Here is a 26348-nt window from a genome sequence, read left to right as displayed (position 1 = left end):
GAAACATCAGCTTTCCTGCTCCTCTGATGCTGCTTGGCCTGCTGTGTTCATCCAGCTCTACACCTTGTTATATCAGGGAATTACACTTAACTGTTTGGAAATAGGGCAACACAGTAGCCTCAATTGATAGGCACTGAGTTCAGCTTCTACTGGGTGTGTGGAATCGGAGATTTATGCTTGAAGAGAACAGAATATGTCATTGTGTTGAAGTAGGATCTAGGATTTATGTATTTTCTATATATTTGCAGTTATTGTACAGAGGAAGGTTAAAACTATGTACTGAAACACCTTCCATTTCCTTTGCTTTCAATGTCAATGTCAACAATCACTTAGATATAGTGCAACTTGCATGCAGAATTAACCTTGAATGTTGTGTTCCCCCAAAAAGTGGCATTTCTGATAGGTGCCAAAAGAAATAGTTCTAATACCAATTTTGGGGTTTTGGAAACATGCATACAATAGCAAGTAGGTAAAAAATGGAGAAACTCATTTCACATAATGCATTTAAAATCATGGAGAAGAATTTCATGAAGTCAGTCCAGGCTAATTTCAAATTCACTGCACTACCTTGTCCCCACACAGCCAACCCCCAACATTTTAATTTTCATACTAATATTATAATGAGTTTAGATCATTTCAGAAATTTTTCGGAGAGTCAGAGATGTGCATTTCAACTCGGTTGATCCTACAAACATCCTGAAAGTAGAGCTAGATACGAAAGAAGCTCTGTATTTCATCACTGTACACAGATTTTATTCAGTGTTTATATCTTTACAATGCTCCAATGTTAGAGATTTTCACTTTGTTTTTCAGCTTTTACCAAAGGTTTAAACCAAAACCAGCAACAGGAAATTTCAAATAGTTAAAAGTAGGGGGAAATGTCATCTTGCAAAGCCTCAAGTTACCCAAGATTTTAATCTTCTGCCCGTCTCCCACTATGACAGTCTTATAAATTATCTCAATGAAATTCAATATAATTTCAGGGCATAGCACTTCATCTTTTGATTAGGCACCTTACAGCCTTCCAAACTCAACAATAATCTCAGAACATAATCTCTGCTCCTAATTCCCTCCCAAATGGCATTGTGAGCCAACCCACAGCAGGTGGACTGCAGCAATTCAAGAAGGCAGTTCACCACCATCTTCTCAAAGGCAATTAGGGACGGGCAATAAATGCTGGCCAGCCAGCAATACCCACATATTTTTTATTCATTTATGGAAGAAGTTTTCAGACAATGGTTGTTGGTATGGATGCCATTACACCTTTACAGTTTGTAGGAATTGAGCAAATACCCCTATTATCTAAAATACTGGACAAGACTCTGCACTTTTCAAAAGTAAAAGGGGACAGCTGCGCTGATCTCTGGAGAAAATGTACAAACACAGAGTTAGCTGCTTAGGACCATTGTACAATCTGGAATTCCAATTTACACCTCCATTCTAAGAGAACAATCAACCAAACCTAACACTCTAGACTGTAACTAACTTTTACACCTCGGGCTACCCAGCACAGACAGGGCCTCTACAGATACCAAACATTCAACATCAATCAAAATCCATTTACACATACTCTTAACTATCAGGAAGCCAACTGACTTTAGAAGGAAGCACTAGGAACATAATGGACAACGCAGATTTGAGGAGAGAAAATGGGGCACACATCCTGGATGCTGCCTGGCCTGCTGTCTTCCTCCAGCTCCAGTGTGTATAACTTCCTCCAGCTCCAGTCTGTATAACTGCCAGCCCTGATCTGACCTGATGAGACAGCCTTTGTTTTTCCCAAAAAACAAACTTTTGCAGAAATACCTTCCCCACAGACTTCCAAATCTGACAAGCAGCTTCAGAATCAACAACCACAGAGGCCAAACAGAGAAGCTGAATAAGGAAGCCAAAACAAGGGCATCATTGCGACAAAGGACATTCAAGGAGGGTGGGTGGGGCAGTGCCAACCAACCACTATCAGAACAAGACCTTCTGGACCCGGGCTTGTTCTGGACCCTGAGAACTGATGGCAAGAACCCCAACAGTCAGCTGTACTTCAAAATCATGTTTTCCTCAGTGGTGAGCTTAAACTCCTGAGACCCCAAATTTTCTGACCTAGCCAGCAGTGAGGGGACGGCAGGTGGTAACAGTGCATGGGACCCTAAGGTAGGAAGCCTGATTAAAGTTTCTGTGATTAAAACTGCTGTTTAGGTTCTAATAGTGTTTGAGCTGTGCTTAATTTAAGTATTTAAAAGCTGTCCTCTGTATAATTGATAGTATTAATTTCGCTGTTTCGTGCTTTTACCTGTATTTCTTGTATTATACTTACCTTTTTGTATTTAAATAACGCAGACATTCTTTTGCCCTGGAACACCTATCTACTGTTTTCTTCATTTCACATTTCCTAAATAAAGTTCAGAGTCTGGAACCAGGGACCTCGGGGTGATTTGAACCACCTAAAAATCAGCAAATTACTGATTGCAAATCAGAAACCTACAAGTTGCACATTATTTTACACCTGTCCTTTTTCTCTGCTTATCCTGTGATCATCTCCTTTTACCTTGCATCATCACTTTTATCATTTAAACACCCGTCATCCATCCTTCTATTTTGTTCCTTCTCCCTCATCCCCCTTAAAACCTGTTACCTCAGAAAACCAGTGAAGACGTGATGGGTGGGATGGCCTCCTTTTGCACTGTGATAATTTGGTGATTCTGTAAACCCTAAATTTTCCACTTCTGATAAAAGTTCATCGAACTGTAACATTAACTCTTTTTGCTCCTTCCACAGATGCTGACTGACCTGTTGAATGTCTCCAGTATTTCCTTTGTCCCTGAAATTTCCATAAAGCCTGAGGAACAATCTTGGTATTAAAAAAAAAATTCAGACAGCACCAGAGAAGAGAGTTGGAAAAATCAAGCAGGACTCAGAAATACTGCCTCCCTATCCAGATGAGAAGGCAAATGGAATTCCTGCTGGACACTAGGGTGTATGGAACTTCCTTCTGCCCCAGACCCGAGTGTGACATAAACAGGAGGTAAAGCAACTGGGTCTGCATTCCTTTTGGAATTGCCATAGCAAGCAAACCTTGGACACCTACTTAGGCTGGGGTGTTTGTCTCGAGCATCACAGAAGACTACAAGTGACATCTCAAATGCAAGAGTCAAATCAGTTTTCTACGAAGTGGTACTGATGTTCAATTTTCTTCACACCTTATGACAGCCTGAACAACATTCTCAATACAGCCTGACAGAAATGCCAGCCCTGAACAATATTTGACAGTTACCATTGTTCAGAATATATTGCATTTATTGACATGCAAGTCCAATGAAACTTCAAGTATTGATGATGAGATTGATAAACCAGAAGTATCCTTTGCGTGGGACACAAGCATGATACTAAATTAAAATTAGAGGTTGTTTGGTAGAGATCCTACCTATAAAAAACAAAGGCTTCCCAACTAAGATGTGGTGATTGGTCAGGAGAAGCCTAAAGAAAATTCCAGATGTTTCTATTTTTCATAATAATATTACAATAGTACATTGTATCATTATTTATGCAGGCTTTAGAAGTTCCATATTATTGAGAAACTATGAATACTATCCACATTTGTTTTTTCAACTGTAGAATCAGTCAATTCTAGAAGATAGTTTGAAACTTGTGCAGAGGAACATAAGTAGGCCATTCAGTCCTTCAAGCCTGTTCCACCATTCAATGAGATCATGGCTGATCTGTGGCCTAACTCATTATACCTGCCTTTGGCCCATATGCCTTAATACCTACTTTTAACAAAAAAAAATCTATCTCAGATTTAAAATTAACAACTGATCTAGCATTTACCCTGTCTTTTCCCATTAACACTTTGAAGACTTTGATCAGATCACCCCTTAACCTTCTAAATTCTAAAGAAAACAGACTTAATTTGTATCATCTCTGCTTATTACGTAACCCCTGAAGTCCAGGTATAATTTTTATAAATCAATGTCTAACTCCCTCAAAGGCCAATCCTTCTTAAAGTGTCCTGCTCACAGTACTCCAAGTGGGATCTAATTAGGGCTTTGTGTAACTGCTGAATAACTTCTGCAGCCTAGCACTTCAGTCCTCTAGATATAAAAAGGCCAGCATTCCTTTAGCTTTCTCAATTATTTTCTGCGTCTGCTCATGGCCTTCGGCTGGTCTTTCCCATTCAGCAAGATGTGTTTTTTTTTTGCAAAAGCCTCTTCTAGTTTTATGCTGTACTTTTCTCTTCAGTTGTCCATGGCTGTTTATTTCTGTGAAGAGGAGCTTTTCCCTCTCAGAGGCATAAACTGGTTCTGTATAGTGTTCAATGTTTCTTTAAACAGCCTCCACTGTTCTTGAGTTGTTTTACCACTTAGCAGATTTTCCGAGTTTACTGTGGACAGTCTTTCTCATCTCGTTAAAGTCAGCCTTGCCTAAATCTAAAATTCTAGTAGCCGAATTATGCTTTTTGCTTTCAAACGCTACATTGAACTCCATCATGTTATGATCATTATTTGATAAATGTTCGAGCACAATTAGGTTAATTAAATTCAGTCGATTACTCATTACTAAATCCAAAATTGCTTGTCCCCTTATTGAGTCCAGGATATATTGTTGTAGGAAACTATCCTGGACACACCAGAAATTCATTACTTTTCTGACAGGTGCTTGCCTGGTTCTCCCAAGTGTATGGAGAAGTTAAAATTCCCCATTAATATTACTTTGGCTATGCTACACACTTGCTTAATTTCTGTACTTATATAACCTAGCGCTTCAGTGCTGCTACTTGGGGGTCAGTTCACAACACCTATTACAGTTTTAGATCCTTTACTGTTCCTCAGTGCCATCCACGTGGTCCCCTCATGCTTTCCCCTCATAATATCCTCCCTTACCAGTTAAATAATTTTGTTTCTAATCAGCAAGGCTTCTCTATCTCCTCCACCATTTTCCCCGTCCATCCTGTAAACCTTATAATCTGGAACATTTAGTTCCCAATCCTGACCATCAGTAATGGCTACTGTATCATAATCTGCAGTTTCAATTTGTGCTTGCAAATTATTTAGACTTATTCCTTTTGCTCCATGCATTCCTATATAAACTCATATTTGAGCCATACAATGAAACCTGTCCCTCAGCACTGATGCTTTATTCACTTGTTTATTATTTCCCCTCTTCTAGTTTAATCATTGCACTTCTTGTAGTTTTGCCATTATCTGCCATACCTGAACTAGCAGTCTGGACTGTTTGTTTACTCTGTCACATCACTTGATTTTGAAACCATGTTGACTTCCCCACTGCACCCCTGCCAATTCCACTGGAGTTCTCCCCTCCACTTACTAAAGTTCTTCTGACCACCCTATTAAGCCTTTCCACTAGGGCAGTGGTCCCAGATTGGTACAGGTAGAGCTTGTGCTTTCTAGTCCCAATACTGATCCCAATGCCCCACGAAATGGAGCCCCTCTTTCCATAATCACTCCTTTAGCCATGCGTTATTTCCCCAATTTCCTTACCTCTATGACAATGCATGTTGTTCGGGTAACAATTCAGAGATTATAACCTTTGAGGTCCTGCTCTTTAATTTTGTTCCTAATTCCTGATATTCCCCAAACTGTACCACATGCCCATGTTGCTGGTCACACAACAACTGATTCTCCCCTTCCACTCCAATATCCTTGCAAGTGGTTCAGGATATCCCTTACCTTGGCACCATGCAGGACTCTCAATCCTGCTTACAAAGGATGCTATGCTATCTGTAACCCCAATTATAGAATCCCCTACCACTTCTCTTTTTGCTCCCACTGCTTGAATGGCCTCTTGTACTGTGCTGCAGTGGTCAGTTTACCCATCCCACACATTCCCACCCACACCCGTGACATCCCACAGTCCTTTTCCTCAACCACTCATACCTATTGGACAAAGTCAAGAAGTGAGGCTCCACTAATGCCAAATTCAGGATCCTACCTACCTACCTCACTTGTAGTCCTCTGCTGTCCCTGACCAAATTTGAAGTACTTAATCTACAGGGTGTGACCACCTCCTGAAACACAGCATTCAGGCAACTCTTGCAACCTCCCTGATGTATCACAGTGTTTGAAGCTCAGACTGTAGCTCATCAGGTCTGAACCAGAGTTCCTCAGGCAACCAACACCTGCTCCAGGTGTGATCACTATGAACCACAATAGGATCTACCGGCTCCCAAATTAAGAAGGTATAAAACATTGCCTGGCCCTGCAACTCTAAATTGTTTATTGTTTAATTCATATTTTGGGTCATATTCTTATGGGTCTTTAGTTTTTTGATCTGTAGAATAGTTCTCCAACTTGCCTTTAATCTGAAAGCAACTTTGAATAGTTATTCAAATTAGCAGTCACTTCCCAACCAATGAACTTACAGTCTCAAAGCTTCCACACAAGTGTGGAGGCCTCAAGCGTTATTTCCTCATCGTCTCAGTCTCCTGCACCACTGGCTCTTTTTTCTCCTAATGCCTAAATTTGACATTAAAGAGCAGAGATACTCACTAACAAGAGAAACGCGGGGACTGATCACATCTTCCCTCTTTCACCTAACTCCCTGTTTCACTAAATGGCAGTTATATTCTAATATAACAAAGCAGAATTCCTGTGCAGACAAGGCAGCACTGAACAAAGTCTCTTGTTATAGCCCCAATTCAAAGGCTTCCGAAACTGGATGAAACTCATTGTCTAATTAACTATCTTCAGCTCAGTACCTGTAACTTCCTGTTTAAAAGCTGCAATTACAGAGCACGCATCAAAACAGCAACTTTCAATTCCTAAATTACAGAACAGACTAGACTTTAGATTGAAATTAGCCCTTAAATTAAATTAAACTATTCCTTAAAACTTACCCCTTGAGACTCCCTGTTTCACCAAACCCAAGTTACACTATTATGCAACAAATTCAGCACTCCAGTACAAACCTACCTGTACCACATGCAGAAGTGCTTCCTAACTGCACTCCTGAAAGATGTGACTCAATATGTACTCAAGTCCATGACTGGCTAACCAGTGAAACACCTTTTCTCCATCTGACCTATCAACACACCTTAGTATCTTGGAGACTTTATTTAAATCATCACTTCACCCTTTGAATTCCAAGGAATATTGCCCATGTTTCAGTTATCATTCAAAATAACCTAACACTTGGAATCCAAGGCCTAAATGTATGGTCCTGTTGGGGACTGCATGGAGTTAGGAATTGGAAAAAATAATGGCCACTGATTATCGAAGTCGTAGTCACACCTCCATTTGTCTCTGGCTTCTTTCATTAAAGCAGGAAAGGGGAGGGATGGGTATTTGACACTGCTTTTCAAAGTTGCAAATGCCATTCTGGAAGTGAGCATTTCAGAACTCCTGATTATTTTTAGGGAGATGGTTGCATGTGGGGAGTCTTCTTGAATCACACTTAAAGTGTGGAAGTGTGAACCATGGATTGGAGGTGAGACTGGACCACAAAGTTAGTAGAAATAGTATTGCCTCCTTGATAGTTCATCATGAACTGCTGTATCCTGAGACATATGTGTCTACCAGCATGAGTGATGACAGTGCCATCTTTGGAAAAGCCAAGTGATCATTCCACAGTCTGTTTGCCAGTTGTTATGTCTGACAACATGCAATCTGTCAACTGAGGAAACAGTATTGTAAAAATGGAGAAGAAAAGAAATTATCCACTAGATGAAGTACTGTTCTGCATTAAAGTGCCATTTTACAATATTAAAAAAAACTTCAATTGAGATCAATAGGTAATTGTTTAAATTCTCCCCTGGTTGTGACTCATTCTTTACTGAACAGTTCAGCCACCTGTTGGCCATTTAAAAGATATGACAGACATGTGAGTTTTTTGGTTGCCTAATGAATTCTTCAGTTCTCCAACAGAATGTGAGTTTAATAGCTTCGCAAAGAGGATAACCTCTTCTCTAACAGTTGTTGAAGCAACGCTTGTTTAGCATTTCAGAGTTATGAGCTATTCAAAGCATTCCAAAGTTATAGCGCTTGCAAGTTTTGACTGAAGGAGGTGTACAGAAGAAGGTGAGGGAATGGGAGAAGTAGGAGGCATAGTGTGAAGGAATCTGACAAGTAGGGCATATGGGTGAAGTGAAAGAAGTTGCGTTAGAGAAGTATCGGGGAGGTAACAGGGCTGAGTGGGGCTTCACATTGCTCTGAAATTTCTGTGATTGGAGTTGGGTTGTTTAGCCTTGCTGCCTTAGTATTGCCCTGCCTCCAGCTTAGTGACAGACCTCCCTCCTGGATGTTGTTCCATCCACAAGATGAAAATTCTGCTTGCCTGGATTGCTGAGATGGAAGGGGCATTACAACACTGGGAAAATTCCTAACTATATGTTAAAAAGACAGGTATCATTCTGATAACTATATACTACACCTCATCTAATAATAATACATCTTTCCTAAGGTGTAAGGCACAAAATTAATATTATATATCAGATGGGATCTAATCAAGGTTTTATACAGCTACAGCCATAGCCTCTGTATCCTCTTTTAGTCACCCACAAATAAAGGCCAGAATTCCATTAATCTTTTTGATTATTTTCTTGGTCTACCTTAACATTAGACTTTAATGATCTTTGTGTATGAATCCTTAAGTATCTTTAGATATCAACTGTTTTTAGCATTCCATCAAATGACATCCAACAGGCGACCCACGGTCCAGCATATGACCTACCAAAGGATCATCTCTGGCCTGCAATGTGTTTCAAATTCAGAAAGATTTTGCAAAGAGCTGTTCCATTAATCAGAGGGCATTTCTCTCCAATGCTACTGATTGTTCATTCAATCAAAGCCAGTGAGTTGTGTGAATGCTCTTAACCCCAGTCTGGCTGAGGCCTGGACAATAGAAATGGTGTTAGCCTGCAGTCATTTTGGGAAATTGCATATTACAAGATGCCAGGCAGTGGGTGAAGGGACACGGCTGAGAACCAGCAGGTAGGTTGGCAACAGAATCAGTGCGTCGATTTATGCTCTAGTCGCCGAATGGCTCAGGGGTCAAGCTATTGAATGGGTTTGGGAAAAAAATCTGAATTGAGCAATGGGCCAGAGAGAAGACAAGACTCACTCTTTTCCACACAGGCACCAGGTCCTGAAGAGCTGTAGTCAAGACGGTTCCTGATCCAATGGAGTGAATGAAAGAGGAGTGAGTGAAGTAGTGGGGAGGAATAAGTGAAAAGGGATGCAAGTGAGGGGAGTGAAATATAGAGGCTACAGTGAGCGAGAGGCTGGTGAGTGAGCAATGAGGAGGGGGAAGTGAGTGAGGGAAATGGGGGAGTCAGGGAGGAACAGGAAGAGATGGAAGGAAGTGAGGAGAGAGAGCCATAAAACATTAAGTCAGTGTTGCATCGAGATTCTTGCCACAAGGCCTAATGGGTTTTCTAGCCATACCATAGCAAAACTAGCCTTACTAACTACCTACTTCAGGCCCATGATATGGCTGCATTTGGTCACGAGTAACATCTTCCAACATGTCAGTCCAAGAGCAACTTGACACTCTGCATTTATCCCGAAATTCCCCAGCATCTCTTGCATCAACTGGTAAAGCCCACTGTGCACCCAGTGAAGCACTGTCAGTCCAGAGCAGTCCTGCACAGTTCCTGACATTTAGCCCAACCATGGCTGACGGGGGGAAATCAGCACTCCACCGTGCAAGCAGGGACCTGGAAGTCCTGCTGGATATGGTGGTGCAGATAAGGAATGACATTTACCCCAATGACCAGTAGTGGAGGCCAATGGACATGTCACTCGACCATGCCAGCCTGGTCCGAGGTTGTTACCTGGGTCAGTCATCTAGAGGAATGGCCAGCACTGTGGAAATGAGGTCAATGATCTTCTCCACTCCGTAATTCTCTCTGATAGTTCTGCTACCACCCCCACTACACCATCAAGATTTATGCTCTACCTCTCTCATTATTACCTGCAACATCTTCCCCCACTCACTGTCACCCATCCCAACCCCCAACACCACTAAATCTGCATGTGTTTCACTCACTCCCTTGGGACATCACCCCATATGTATCAATAGTAACAGCTGTGCCAGCTACTTGCACCTCCTTTAATACCTGCCCCTCTCTGAAATAAAGCAGCCCTCAATCCATCAGAAAGACTCAAGTGGGAGGTTGGCTGTCTGACATTCAGCTCTTCACCCGCCATTTGAAAAAGATTACTGACTGTGTCCAAGCCCCTGAGCTGGTACTGCACCCTAGACTTACTTAGCGGGCCTCCTTTGGTTAGCGACCCCCTTGACTTGATTGAGGTCTGCTGACAACAATGACAATCATGGCTGATGTCCATGAAACATGCCCTGAGAGACGTTGGATTCCTGGTTTCCAACAAGCAGGTCATTTGGAGCAAGAGGTAATTTGAATTCGCCAGGCATCTGCTCTGATTTTTTTTATTTTAATGCTTTTTTTAATGCCTAGCTTATTTGGTAAGATAGGAAACTGAATACAAATAACGCGAGGTATGCTGGTAACTAGGCATTTAACAAGCAATAATCCTTCAGTGGTAACACACTGCTCTCTAAACAGAAACTTGCCGTGGTGCTTGGTAAATACATAAAAGATTTAGCGAGTTGCTTCCAATGTTGAGATCAGCTTCTCCAGACTTCTTAGTAATTCTGCCATAAATCGTGCTGTGGCCCACATTGCTCAGACCTCTATAAGATCCCACACAGAATGAGGGAGAGGGGGAAGAGAGATAGAGAGAATGGGGCAATAGTGAAGCAATGGGAGAGACAAAGTGTGTAAGAGAGAGTTTGCATCTATGTGAAGCATTTTGTGTGTGGCAAGAGAGGGAGTAAGGGGTAGATGTGTTTGTGGGAGGGGGCAGTAAGTGAGTGGGGGGTTGTGAATATGTCTGTGGTAATGGAATGAGTGTGTTGGGGTATGCCTGTAACAGCAAGGAAAGAATGAGCGGAGGGAGTGGGTGTGGGTGTGTGCATGTGTGGGGGAAGAGTGTGAGAGTGAAAGCAAGAGTATGTGTGAACACTGAAATTGAATGTGCTAGACACACCCCGCCTTTTCCATCTTCCTGCTGCTCCTTGCTGCACTAACCTATCCAGGAAGCAGAATAGGAGAGAAACCCAGATTGAAAGGCTTCCTGCTTCTGATCCTGAACTCTGCTGAGGGCATCTTGGAATGTTTGCTACCCAGAGGTAAAAACAAGTCAGTGTTCTTAAAGCCTAGTCTGTCTCCTCTAGCTCCTTCACTGAAAAGGCAAAATAAGGTTTCATTAGATAGCTCTGCTTTGCACTTTTAAATTGTAGATTTAAGTAATTATTCTATTTAAACAATCAATTTGTTGCTTTGAGATTATTTAAAACCCCCATTTGAAAAGGTTGGATAAGACTGATTTAAAATAGATTAGTCAAAACTTTTCAAAGTAAATTGGCTCATATTAGCCTACATTGACTTCTTTTTGTCAATTTTTCATTTAACTGATTAATCAGATTGCAATTTTGTGCTTCCATCTACACTGCTTACAACACCATCCATCCTTGTGCCATTGCCAAACTTGGATAATAACTCTATATCACATCATTTGTTTGTCATTAATAAATGCAGCGATTATCTGAGTCTCCAACACAGATTCCAATGAGTCCCCATTAATCATAGCCTGTCAATTAGAGTACCTGTCTATTATCTGTAGCATCTGTTACCTGTTGTTCAGTCAATTTCCTATCCAGGTTAATATGTTGTCTTTAAAGTACTATTGAACAGGTCTGCTGTTTTATTGGACATTAAGATAGTGTACATAGTATTTAAAGATAAATACCTCATCATTTTCATTTAAAATTCTAAAAGCTATTCTTGAATTTTCCACAGCCTCACATCAGTACAATTTTTTGTAGAAACCTCTGTAAGGTGGAGACATGAAGACAAAGGTTCCGAGCACTGACAAAATAACATCACACAAGGAACTGATTCTTTACTAACTCACTTGGAAATGGGATTAACACTGGCTTCAATAACAGATAAGTATTTACAGCACTTAATATTTTCTGGGAAATCTTGAATACCTGCAAAAACAAACAGAAAAAATATCAGAATCTGAAAAACAATATTAATTTAAAGATAGGTATAATTGTGTTTCAACTTAATTTTGTTTTTTTTTCAATTTTTTTCCCCCAAACACAAAACATAGATTTATTCGTACTTTTAGTCCTTCCATTAGGGATAACTTAGAAGGCCTCAAGGCAACATTTTCTATGTTACTTCTTATCATCCCTTCTCCCCTGGCAGCTTTCAGTAGCTTAATGATGTGCAATTCTTTTCATGTCTGGACCTACTTAGTAGCATTGGCAAGTATGTCAACACAACTCAATACAATTCTGTTCATCTGATGCAGACACAGGTTCTAGCATAGGCTGAAGGTTAGTGATCAGCAGCAGTAACTCAAATTGAATTTCTCCCCAACTTTCCCTGAGAACACGGCAGTTAACATTAGATTCCCTTACTGTGCCACAGCTAACCAGTTAAACTTAGTACAGACCAGGGATCAAACCTAAGACCTTGTATTCTGTATAATTCAGGGTCAAAATAATGTGATACGCTAATTCGCCGATCCATTGGGGTGTGAAATTACTTTTCGAGGTGGAGTCACTTTAAAGATGCTGCTTCCATTTAATTTAGCAGAACTAATGTTTGCTTATTATTATATCCTTGAGGATAAATTACAGTTTGAAAGGCCTCCAACATGTCACTTTGCAATTCACAGGCATTAATGAGGACTGGCATTTTTGCAAGCACTTGGTGCTGATCTGGGTATTCAAAAGTGTTTACAATAATGCAATATTGAAACTGTCTAGATGATAACTGTCTAGTCCAGTCTTCTTGAAAATAGGTTTCACTTCCAGAGTTGAATAGAATCCTCATGCTCAGTGACAGTGGTGTGCTGATGTACATTATTCAAATGACCAAAATGCTGTGCTCTTAATGGAAATCATAATGGGTCTTCAACAGATTCTGAGCCAAAGATAAAAATGGCACTTTCTTATTATAACGTAGAATAAATAAATTGTTTTGATTTAATAAACCACATATGTGGAGGTTAAATATAACCTTAAACAAGAAAATCAAAGAGATGCAGATCCTGGAAATCGGAAGGATAGAAATTGCTGGGAAAATCCTGCAGGTTTGGCAGCATCTGTGTAGAGAAAGCAGTTAATATTTCAGGTCCAATGACCCTTCTTCAGAACAGGTTCAGAACTATTCTGAAGGAGGGTCACTGGACCTGAAACGTTAACTCTGCTTTTTCTCCACAGATGCTGCCAGACCTGCAGGATTTTCCCAGCAATTTCTGTTTTTGCTAAATATAACCTTAACTGGTAAAAGTAGAAACTCTGCAAATATTAGCATCTTTTGAGTGGTTATTCTTTGTTTTGGATCACTGAGTATTCACCATTGGCAGCCAAACCCGATCATATCTCTACCCAATACCTCCCCACGCAGACTATCCAACACTGCATCACGACATTTTGCTCATGACCAGTAAGGTTGATTTTTCCCTTTCAAATGAAGGGTTGCCATGACCAATTTTATCCCCATTACAGCCCTGGTTGAATGCACAGACTAAAGTTGAATCCTTCCTCATCTTGTGGTTTGATGTTCCATTCATTGAAGTGTGTATTTATCTACAAAAGCAACACAGAAGCATTTGAACAAATTTTTAATCCTAAAAATAATCTAATTTAGCACAAACAATACACCACTGCCAGTGTCTATTGGTTTTAGAATTGGACACAGTCTTAATACCTCTTGGCATTAAATAGGTTGTGTTGACAATTGTAGATATTCTCATACTTAAAGAATGTCAACTGAGGTAAAGCACTTAAGGAGCCCCAAAAAAGGAACTCAATGCCTTAAGCGCAAGAAGTAAAAGTTCAGAAATAAGAAATTGGATGAACGTAATAAATAGAAAAAGGCACAACGAACAAATTACAACAGAGACAGATAGACAGACTGTTCCCATTCTACTAAACAGGAATCTTAAAATTGATAATACTCTAATTATGGCACAATCCTAATGCTGTACATGATGCACATGTCTAATGAGGCCAGCTGGAGGGCTACTGCAAATAGATGTATTGGCCTCATTTACTTTTTATAACAGTTCTGAAGATACAATGATGGATTTGGATCTCAGATCAGAATAGGATTGGTTCAATTCTGAATGTTTCTATAGTTGAGCACTTGAGATACTTCATTGCTTATATTTTGACATTAAGATTGGTCCTTTTGGTAAAATAAAAGAGGACTATCAGCAGATGAAAATTTGAAGAAAAAAGTGATCTACATCTCAAAACAGGAAATAACTGCAATTAAATAAGTGGAAAACTAAAAGCCATGTCAATTCAATGTAAAAAATAAAAGCAGGCATGTTTTATGCTTACCATTTTTGCTGATGTCTAGTTCTCTTAGGTTCACCAGGCTGGCAATGGTGGTGGGCAGATTAGAAAGATCATTGTCTGGAACACTTAGTTTACGGAGAGCTTGGCAGTTGAATAATTGCTGTAATATTGAGAATCAAATTAGAAAGCAAATGTTTCTCTTCCTCTGCTCTTTAAAGAAGCATTCCATCATCACAGGGCACTATGACATGAGAATCATCTTGATTGTAATTTTAAATTGAGACAATAGCATTATTCAGTGGTATTGTTTTCATTCTTTATGTGTTGCATTCGTGATGAAGATTAATCAATCATGTGTCCTTTTCCTTACATTGTTTTAAGTACAGAAATCAACTCTGGGGAGCAGCTTGTTTGATGTTGCAAGACCAGACATAATATTAGCTCAAGTCATTATGTCATATCTTATTTAAACTGGAATGAGAAATCTTGTGAAAAATGAAGAATTAATGATGGGAGATACATACTATAAGCTTGCATTTATCATTTGATTGTATGTCCCAAAATGAACACTCATAATACCTACTTTGAAATAATGTAACTATGGCCATGTGATTTGCAAATGACACCAATTTTGCACATTGATTACAAGGTCAGAATTTTAATGAATTGTCAATAATCAGTGTTCTACAATAAAAGTACTGTAGATGCTGGAGATCTGAAATAAAAACAAAGTGCTGGATAAACTCAGCAGGTCTGGCCACATCTGTGGAGACAGAAACAGATATAACATTGTGAGGTTGGTTCAGGAAGAGATGTTGCCTAAGACACGCAGCCCTTAACGAGATCCAAAGACATGTTTGAATGCATAATGCCCTTCAATCATCTGACCTCATCCTTCCATAACTTAAAACTGACTACTTCCTAATTATAACATTTACTTATTTTTTAAAACAGATCCAGTGTCCTGACCTCAGTCACTTCTGCTGGTGTCCCATTTTGGCTAATTATCACCCTTTCTTTATTCATTTGTAGAACGTGGGGGGCATCGCTGGCTGGCCAGCACTTATTGCCCATCCCTAGTTGCCCTTGAGAAGGTGGTGGTGACCTGCCTTCTTGAACTGCTGCATTCCACTTGCTGTGGGTTGACCTACAATGCCATTAGGGAGCGAATTCCAGGATTTTGACCCAGGGACAGTGAAGGAACAGCGATATATTTCCAAGTCAGGATCGTGAGGGACTTGGAGAGGAACTTGAAGCTGTGGTGTTCCTATCTATCTGCTGCCCTGGTGCTTCTAGATGGAAATCGTCGTGGGTTTGGAAGATGCTGTCTGAGGATCTTTGGTGAATTTCTGCAGCGCATCTTGCAGATAGTACACACTGCTGCTACTGAGAGTCGGTGGTGGAGGGAGTGGATGCTTGTGAATGTACTACCAATCAAGCAGGCTGCTTTGTCCTAAATGGTATCAAGCTTCTTGAGTGTTGCTGGGGTTGAACTCATCTGAGAAAGTGGGGAGTATTCAATCACATTCCCGACTTGTGCCTTGTAGATGGTGGACAGGCTTAGGGGAGTCAGAAGGTGAGTCACTTGCTGCAGTATTCCTAGCTTCTGACCTGCTCTTGTAGCCACTGTGTTTATGTGGTGAGTCCAGTTGAGTTTCTGGTCAATGATAACTTCCAGGATGTTGATAGTGGGGGATTCAGTGATGTTAACACCATTGAATGTCAAGGGGCGGTGGTTAGATTGTCTCTTATTGGTGAGGAACATAGTCTAGCATTTATGTGGCGTGAATGTTACTTGCCACTTGTCAGCCCAAGCCTGGATATTGTCCAGATCTTGTTGCATTTTAACACGGACTACTTTAGTATTTGAGAAGTCACGAGTGGTGCTGAACATTGTGTAATCATTGGCAAACATCCCCACTTCTGACCTTATGATGGAGGGAAGGTCATTGATGAAATAGCTGAAGATGGTTGGACATAGGACACTACCCTGAGGAACTGCAGAGATGTCCTGGAGCTGGGATGACCAACCTCCAGCAACCATGACCATCTTCCTATGTGTCAGGTATGACTCCAACCACAAGAAAGTTTGCCTCAATATCCATTGATTCCAGTTTTGCTAGGGCTCCTTGATGCCACACTCGGTTGAATGCAGCCTTGATGTCAAGGGCTGTCACTCTCACCTCACCTCTGGAACTCTGCTCTTTTGTCCATGTTTGAACCCCAAGGCTGTAATGAGGTCAGGAGCTGAGTAGCCCTGGCAGAACCCAAACTGGGCATCACTGAGCAGGTTATTTCTGAGCAGATGCTGCTTGATAGCACTGTTGATGACAGCTTCCATCACTTTATTGATGATCGAGAGTAGACTGATGGGGTGGTAATTGGTCAGATTGGATTTGTCCTGCTTTTTGTGTACAGGACGTACTTGGGCAATTTGCCACCTTGTTGGGTAGATACCAGTGTTGTAACTGTACTGGAACAGCTTGGCTAGGGGAGTAGCAAGTTCTGGAACACAAGTCTTCAGTAATATTGCCGGAATGTTGTCAGAGCTGGTAGCCTTTGCAGAATCCAGTGTCTTCAAACGTTTCTGGATAACACGTGGAGTGAATCAAATGGGGTGAAAACTGGAATCTGTAATGCTGGGAACCATTGGAAGAGACCGAGATGGATCAGCACTTCCGGCTGAAGATTGCTGCGAATGCTTCAGTCTTATCTGTTTCATTGATGTGCTGGGCTCGTCCATCATAGAGGATGGGGTTATTTGTGGAGCCACCTCCTCCAGTGAGCTGTTTAATCATCCACCACCATTCACGACTAGATGTGGCAGGGCTGGAGAGCTTAGATCTGGTTGTGGGATCACTTAGCTCAGTCTGTCACTTGCTGCTTTTGCTGTTTGGCATGCATTTAGTCCTGTTTGGAGGCTTCACCAGGTTGACACCTCATCTTCAGCTATGCCTGGTGCTGCTCCTGGCATATCCTCCTGCACTCTCCATTGAACCATGGTTGATCCCCTGGCTTGATGGTAATGGTTGAGTGGGGGATATGCTGGGCCGTGAAGTTACAGATCATGCTGGAGGACAATTCAGTTGCTGTTGATGGCCCACAGCACCTCATGGATACCCTGTCTTAATTTGCTAGATTTCTTCAAAGTCTGCCCCAGTTAGCATGGTGAATGTGCCACACAACATGATGGAGATTATTCTCAACGTGAAGGCAGGACTTCATCTCCACAAGGACTGTGCAATGGTCACTCTTACCGATACAGTCATGGACAGATGCATCTGCACCTGGCAGATTGGTAAGGATAAGGTCAAGTATGTTTTATCCCCCTTGTTGGTTCCCTCACTACGTGCCACAGACCCAGTCTAGCAGTTATGTCCTTTAGGACTCGACCAGCTCGATCTGTAGTACTGCTGCTGAGCCAATCTTGGTGGTGGACATTGAAATCCCCCACCGAGAGAACATTTTTTTCCCTTCCTCAGCATTTTCTCTCAGTGTTTTTCAACTGGAAGAATACCAATTCATCAGCTGAGGGAGGACAGTATGTAGTAATCAGCAGGAAGTTTCCTTGCCCATTTTTAACCTGAAGCCATGAGACTTCATGGGGTCCAGAATCAATGTTGAGGACTGCCAGAGCAACACCCTCCCAACTGTATGCCACTGTGCCGCCCCCTCTGCTGGGTCTGTTCTGCTGATGGGACAGGACATATCCACGGATGGTGATGGTGGTGTCTAGGACATCTTCTGTAAGGTACGGCTCGGTGAGTATGACTCTGTCAGGCTGTTGCTTGACTAGTCTGTGAGACAGCTCTCCCAGTTTTGGTACTAGCCCCCAGATGTTAGAGAGGAGGACCCTGTAGGGTTGACAGGACGGTTTCTGATGTTTCCGGTGCATAGGTTGATGCCAGGTAATCCGTCCACTTCTACTTCTTTTGAGAACTTGTACCGATTGGTACAACTGAACAGCTTGCTAGGCCATTTCAGAGGACAATTGAGAGTCAACCATATTGGTGTGGGTCTGGATTCACATGTAAGCCAGACCAGTTGAGGATGGCAGATTTCCTGAAGGACATTAGTGAACCAGACTGATTTTTCCAACAATCGACAATGATTTCATGGTCATTAGTAGATTCTTAATTCCAGATTTCTTTTTTAAATTGAATTCAAATTCCACCATCTGTCATGGCAGGATTCAAACCAAGGTTCCCAGAACATTAGAGATAGTAGGAACTGCAGATGCTGGAGAATCCGAGACAACAGGTGCAGAGCTGGATGAACACAGCAGGCCAAGCAGCATCATAGGAGCAATAAGGCTGACGTTTCGGGCCTAGACCCTTCATCAGAAAATTTTCTGATGAAGGGTCTAGGCCCGAAACGTCAGCCTTTTTGCTCCTATGATGCTGCTTTCCCCAGAACATTAGCTGAGTTTCTGGATTAATAGTCAAGCAATAATACCCCTAGGCCATCGCCTACACCCATTCAATGATAGTTTTTGGAATGTTGGAAATTGGATATTAAATGTAAGAGATTTCGTACAGAAAACATTAGAAATAAAGATCATGAAGATGTTGATTGCAACACAGATTGAAACAAACATCGTGGGCAGTGAATTACGGGTTGCGGGGTGTGGGGGCGGGGGAGTGGTGGTTGGTAGACTGCTCACTCCTCTGGAAGGAAAGTCAACCATGATTTGACAGGCAAGAAAGAAGCCCACCCTGCAGCCATAATATAGTGAGGATAGACTGAAGTGCTAGAGAGTTGGACTTCCTCCAGCTGTAGGCTAACATGGTAGGCTACCATCTTCAACAGTCCCAGCAGCATTACAGCTCAGCAACAGACACTGGTTGAACTGCAGGAAAGCCAATTAAGTGGGCTTATTGGATTCTGGAGTGAGGTGCTTCGGAAATGGGCTTTACACTATAGGCAGGTAAAAAGGAAGTACTAACTTCTCACAAAATGCCCCCATTAATAAACTTTTAGAAAGCTCAACCAGTCTTGAGTTATTTATGTAGATTTGGTGATGGAATGCTGATTTGGAACTTGCCCACGAGCCACACGACTGGGTGAACTAGCTGTCTCCAAAATATTTTACATGCATCCACGCTCAAAAAACACAGCTGCTGGGGGCACGTAATGTCCAACTACACATTTTCGCACCAGATAAAAGCTGTGGAGAGAAATTAACATTGAGGCCTTTTATCTTATTTATTCATGGAATGTTTGTGTTACTACCTAGACCAACATTTATTGCCCAGAGGGAGTTAACTGTCAATTGCATTGCTGTGGACCTGGAGTCACATGTAGGCTAAACCAAATGATGAGATAGTAGGAACTGCCAATGCTGGAGAATCTGAGATAACAAGATGTGGAGCTGGATGAACACAGCAGGCCAGGCATCATCAGAGGAGCAGGAAAGCTGACGTTTCAGGTCTGGACCCTTCTTCAGAAATGGGGGAGGGGAAGGGGACTCTGAAATAAATAGAGAGGTAGGGGGAGGCGATGATGGAAGGTGGACAAAGGAGCAGATAGGTGGAGAGAAGACGGACAGGTCAAGGAGGTGGGGATGGAGCCAGTAAAGGTGAGTGTAGGTGGGGAGTTGGGATGGGGGTTGGTCAGTCATGGGAAAATGGATAGGTCAAGGAGGCAGGGATGAGGCTGGTAGGTAGGAGGTGGAGGTGGAGGTGGAGGTTGGTCAGTGAGGTGGGAGGAGCGGATTGGTGGGAGAAAAGACAGACAGGTCAAGGAGGAGGGGATGAGCTGGGCTGGTTTTGGGATCAGGTCGGGGTGGGGAGATTTTGAAGCTTGTGAAGTCCACATTGAGACCATTGGGCTGCAGGGTTCCCAAGCGAAATATGAGGTGCTGTTCCTGCAACCTTTGGGTGACCTTGTTGTGGCACTGCAGGAGGCCCAGGATGGAAATGTCGTCCAAGGAGTGGGAGGGGGAGTTGAAGTGGTTCGTGACTGGGAGGTGCAGTCGTTTGTCATGAACTGAGCGTAGGTGTTCCACAAAGCGGTCTCCAAGCCTCCGCTTGGTTTCCCTGATGTAGAGGAGGCTACATCGAGAACAGCAGATACAATATACCACATTAGCAGATATGCAGGTGAACATCTGTTTAATGTGGAAGGTTTTCTTGGGGCCTGGGATGGGGGTAAGGGGGGAGGTGTGTAGCACTTCCTGCGGTTGCAGGGAAAAGTGCCAGGGGTGGTGGGGCTAGTGGAGAGTGTGGAGCGGATGAAGGAGACACGGAAAGACCGGTCCCTCTGGAAGGCAGATAAGGGTGGAGAGGGAAAAATGTCCTTGGTGGTGGGGTCAGATTGCAGGTGGCGGAAGTGGCGGAGGATGATGCATTGAATCCGGAGGTTGGTGGGGTGGTACGTGAGGTCAAGGGGGATTCTGTCTTTGTTGTTATTGCGGGAAGGGGGTGTGAGGGATGAGTTGCGGGAAACACAAGCGATGTGGTCGAGGGCGTTTTCGACCACTGTGGAGGGGAACTTGTGGTCTTTGAAAAACGAGGACATCTGGGACGTCCGGGAGTGGAATGCCTCATCTCGGGAGCAAATGTGGTGGAAGCGAAGGAATTGGGAATGGGGGATGGCATTCTTGCAGGAACGTGGGTGAGAGGAGGTATATTCTAGGTAGTTGTGGGAGTCGGTAGGCTTGAAATAGATATCAGTTTCCAGGTGGTTGCCAGAGATGGAAACAGAGAGATCCAGGAAGAAGAGGGAGGTATCAGAGATGGTCCAGGTGAACTTAAGGTTGGGGTGGAAGGTGTTAGTAAAGTGGATGAACTGTTCGAGCTCCTCATGGGAGCACGAGGCGGCGCCGATACAGTCATCGATATAACTGAGGAAGAGGTGGAGGATAGGGCCAGTGTTGCTGTGGAACAGGGACTGTTGCTGTGGAACAGGGACTGTTCCACGTATCCTACAAAGAATCAGGCATAGCTTGGGCCCATGCGGGTATCCATGGCCACCCCCTTTGTCTGTAGGAAGTGGGAGGAATTGAAAGAGAAGTTGTTAAGGGTGAGGACAAGTTCAGCTAAGCGGATAAGGGTGTCAGTGGAGGGGGACCGGTCGGGCCTGCGGGAGAGGAAGAAGCAGAGGGCCTTTAGGCCATCTGCATGGGGAATGCAAGTATATAGGGACTGGATGTCCATGGTGAAGATGAGATGTTGAGGACCAGAGAATCGGAAGTTTTGGAGGAGGTGGAGGGCGTGGGTGGTATCACGGACATAGGTGGGGAGTTCCTGGACCGGGGGGGAGAAAATGGAGTCGAGATAAGTGGAGATAAGTTCGGTGGGGCAGGAGCAGGCAGAGACAATGGGTCGACCAGGGCAGTCGGGTTTGTGGATTTTGGGAAGGAATGATGGCAATTTCCTTCCCTAACAGACATTGGTGAACCAGATTTTTTTAAAACACAATTTACATTGGTTCCATAGTCACCGTTAAATTCTTAATTCAAAATGTTTTGCTTTGAAATTAAATTCCCCCACCTGCCACGGAGGGATTCAAATGCATGTCCCCAGAACGCTAGTCTACATTTTGGGGCTTCAGCAGACACTCCTCAGTCCCAGCCTACATTTACACAGAGAGCTACAAGAAATACACTTAGTCTTGAATATAAACTGTTATAGTATGGAATTTATTGGAATTGGAGACATTACAGCATCTAAATTTGGTTGTCCTTAGCAACAAAAATTCTGTCCTAAAAGAACATAAGAACATAAGAACTAGGAGCAGGAGTAGGCCGTTTGGCCCTTCGAGCCTGCTCCGCCATTCAATAAGATCATGGCTGATCCTTTCGTGGACTCAGATCCACTTACCCGCGTAAGACTGCATGTATTGTCCTTGCAACATTCCTATGATGAACATTATGAGCTGTCTGGAGGTAGACTGGAAGACAAGAGGGCTGATAAAGTTCTGGCAGAAGACAATGACAGAGAAGCCTCACATGTTCCCACTGCCATGGAATATTAGCAAAAACAGGTGCGGTAGCAGTTCAGCCATCCATCAACCAAAAAGGGGAAGCCAATTAAGGTGCATTTAATAGCCATTTTACAAGCCCACTGGATTCTACAGTCCTCAGAACAGTCCCCATTAAGGAAACTTTACAGGAGCTTTCCTGGAGAGGTGAGGGTGGGGTGTATGGCAGTCCTATTCCAAAGTTTCATGGTCTAAGGAGGGGTCTCCAGTAGCAATAGAGTGAAGGATTCACTGAGGAAGGGTCACCGGACCCGAAACGTTAACTCTGTTTTCTCCTCCACAGATGCTGCCAGACCTGCTGAGCTTTTCCAGCAACTTTATTTTTGTTCATGAAGGATTCACTACTCTGATCACCAGGGCCTGCCTGCCCGAGTCTGATGCATATCTGCTTTTCTTATGCTAGTCCTTCAAGGGGCCTAAAGGCACTTTGTCTTTCTCCCTCAAGCCTTAACAATGGCTACCTCTATCAGTGATATACCGATCCTCTAATAGGGCTAGAAATTCAGAGGTAACCCAGCAGCAGCCTCTTAATTGAATGTCATAATTAAAATTCCCTCCATGGCCCTGCTATGTCCAACATGAGCTTGGGGCCTATACTTGATCCCAGCTGGAATGGTGTTTGAATAAAAAATGAAATCATTTGGAAACAAATCTGATTATGTATGTGTGCAGGAAAAATATAAACAAATTCATGGAAAGTGTATGGAGAGTAGGTCATTCCAATTGGAGCTAGGAGATGCACTTTTGAAATTGACCAAATTGCCTCTTCATTTTTTTCAATGAAATAGAAATTGACTTTTCCTTTGTACTACTTCTAAAACCTATGAGACTCTCTTGTGTCAGGGTGATTGGGAACATCCAGGCATAGAGTTGCAATGTCATTGTAAAGTGTCAGCATGATCTCAATTTAAATTTACCTGATCTTGCAACACAAATCATCATCCCATTGGATTTAGTTATCACTGTCTCACTGTGTTTCATCTTGACAAATGGCAAATCAAGTGACACCCCTAGGTCTGCTTTAAAATTTCTCTTGGCAAGATCTATGTTCTATGTTCTATGTTCTATTCCCTTCTTCATGTGACTAAACATTTATATTATTTTTATTCTGCATTGAATTTCTTCTGTTTTCCCGTCTTGGATTCCATTTGTCAATGTGCAGCTCTGTTTTGCCAATGCTAGGTCCTGATATGGGTTGGGACTATGTCACTATCATGGTTAGGCAATGTTAATGTTAATAAGCTGGGAGGTGAACTGTTAGGAGAAGGCAGACACACTTCAGTGTTATTTGGACAAGTTGAGTGTGGGGACAAATGCACATCATATACAGTATAATGTGAGGTTATCCACATAGTAACAAAAACAGGAAGTCAGATTATTATCTGAATGAAAACCGAAAGAACTGCGGATACTGTAAATAAGGAACAAAAACGAACTGGACCCAAAACATTAACTCTGATTTTTCTCCACAGATGCTGCCAAACCTACTGAGCTTTTTCAGCAACTTCTGTTTTTATTATTGAGTGATATAACGAGAGAAGGGAATGTGCAATGAGACCTGCGTACCCTTGTCGACCGATCACTTAAGGGAAACATGCAAGTGCAGCAAGTGGGAAAGATAGCAAATGGTAATGCTGTCCTTCCAAGCAAGAAAATCTGAGAACTGGAGCAGGGATGTTTTGCTGCACTTATATAGGGTCATAGTGAGTGGAATAGTGTGTAAACCTTTGGTCTCCTTATCTGAGGAAGGATGTTTACTAAGCGCAGAAAAGGTTTACCAGACTGATTCCTGGGATGGTTGGACTGATGTATGGTTGAATCAATGAGGATTACATATGCTGGAGTTCAGACAAATGAGGAGGGATCTCACAGAAACCTACACAATTCTAAAGAGATGAGGCAGGGTTGATGCATTTAGGATGTTCCCAAAGGTGGGGGAGTCCAACCAGGGGTCGGTCTAAGGATATTGGGTAGAACATTTACAACTGAGATGAGGCTAAATTTCTTCACCTAGAGAGTGGTGAGCCTGTGGAATTCATTACCATAAAGCAGTAGAGGCCAAAAATTTCAAGAAGAATTTGAATATAACATTTAAGGGTTAAAGAATCAAAAGATATAGGGGAATAGTGGGAACGGGCTATTGGGCTGGATGATCAGCCTTGATCATAATGAATGGTGAAGCAGGCTTAAAGGGCAGAATGGCTGATTCCTGCACCTATTTTTTATGTTGGTATATTTGAGGCATATCATAGCCACAGTTGCACATATTGTACATTTCAAGTGCTTTGGTTCTGTTCAGTGCTGGGGCAGAGAGGAATCTGAAAACAAAATCAATCCCTTTTAATGCTAAACTTCTTACCATCAGTTTGTGAAAGAGGAGAAATCAATCTTATCTTTAGATTTATTCACAAAATGAAACATTACAAATATATACCTTCTAACTTTCAAACACATGCCAATGTTAAAAGCCAATTAAATGTTCAATTGAAATGATTTACTTAAGAATCGTCCCTTAAAAGGGCATTTTCATGAAAAAAATCTTACACAAAATTCTTAAAATATAATTCCCAGGGCTGATGATGCACCCTTTCCCCACTTCATGCCCACTGGTTGCAGAAGACTTCAAGTATACCAGTGATTGCCCTGGGCTCCTTGCCCAAGGAAACACGGGCATAAGCGTAACCACAGAAGAGAGACAGGCCTTTAGTAAGAAGACCTCCTCAATGGCACACTGCCTGGATCTGCTAATATCTACCTTGGCTAGTTCGGAAGAGACCCATAAGTAAGTTTCCTGTATTCCTTTATATTACTTTTGACTAAATGAGAAACAAATTAACAATTTGAAAGGCCTTTAAAAGGGTATTTTAATAGAAAAAAACCCTGAAACTTTGAAGGTAAAGTTACAACTAAAATACCAGCCCCTGCATTACCCTCTAGTAACAGATAAACACTTGGACATTGGGTTAGATTACTCATAGTATTTTCATAAATGACCCTTCACAATCTGCGGAAACAGGAATCAGCCATACCATAAATATAAGCCGGGTTTCAATTCAGATCCCCCAGATGAGAAGTCAATCTTTAATTGATTGCAATATCCCATTGTCTTATGTATTACTTTAAAAGGAAACTTTAATTGTGAAACCTCAAGTATGAAAACTTAGTAGGTTTGTGACTTCCTACCTTGGGGAGCTCCTCTATTTGATTAGCATCTAAGTAGAGCTCTTCCAAAGATCGTTCAAAATTGAAAATCTCCTTTGGTACATGTTGAAGGCTGCAGTGGGAATAATCCAAAACAGAGATGACCTCTTCTTCACCCCGGAAACATCGGCAGGGCACCAGGCGGCCAATAAGTTTTCTCTTTGTTGTCATCTCCAGACACTGCACTGCAATGACACAAAAATAGACACTACTGAATGGATTAAAAAATGAGTACGATTAAAATATTAACGCATTTCTGACACAAAGTCTAAGTGCTAGTACTAAGACCTTTCCTTCCATTATTTTCCAGCCTTTCTTGAAGGTAGTGGAAAGTCTAGGAGGCAATTGTCATGTTATTACCTTCAGCTGGTACTGTTCTAATAGAACATTATTCGTATGATGATAAAGAATGATTGGTGGCACGCTACGCAATCACTGCCACACCATTTCCTAAACTTGGCTAATGTATGGACTAATGAAGAGGAAAAGTATGAAAGCTCATGATTGTAAATAGTCAAAGCTTTGAATCCAATATAATACATATGTAATCTTGATTTTTAACTTTTCTTTAAACTCGAAATACATATTGTTTTAAATAAACATTAGCTGGATGATGTGGTTCCACATTATTACTAATCTTTGTGAGAACAAATGTTTCCTAACATCAATTCTAGCTCTAATTTCAAAGTTGTGGGCCTGGATTTCCCAATCAGAAGGCAATATTTTATTCTAGTTTCTCACCAGTGCCTATAACAATTGAAAATTGTATAAATGAGGTAAGATTACCTAATAATGATACAATCCATAGG

General features: G+C 42.0%; 1 protein-coding gene across 1 annotated transcript in view; it reads right to left on the bottom strand.

The window, feature by feature from the left end:
• The window catches only part of lrrc7 (leucine rich repeat containing 7), a 256311-nt gene extending 230601 nt beyond the window's left edge, over positions 1-25710 (bottom strand). Inside the window, 4 exon segments of the mRNA XM_048602082.1 lie at positions 9541-9552; positions 11938-12024; positions 14398-14515; positions 25522-25710. Of these exon segments, the coding sequence (XP_048458039.1) occupies positions 9541-9552; positions 11938-12024; positions 14398-14515; positions 25522-25710 (406 nt within the window).
• Between the last annotated feature and the right edge of the window lie 638 nt (positions 25711-26348).

The sequence above is a fragment of the Rhincodon typus genome, chromosome 10 (genome assembly GCF_021869965.1).
Source record: "Rhincodon typus isolate 14 chromosome 10, sRhiTyp1.1, whole genome shotgun sequence".
NCBI lineage: Eukaryota > Metazoa > Chordata > Chondrichthyes > Orectolobiformes > Rhincodontidae > Rhincodon > Rhincodon typus.
Note: the sequence above shows the minus strand (reverse complement) of the source record. Positions and strands in the feature narration are given on the sequence as shown.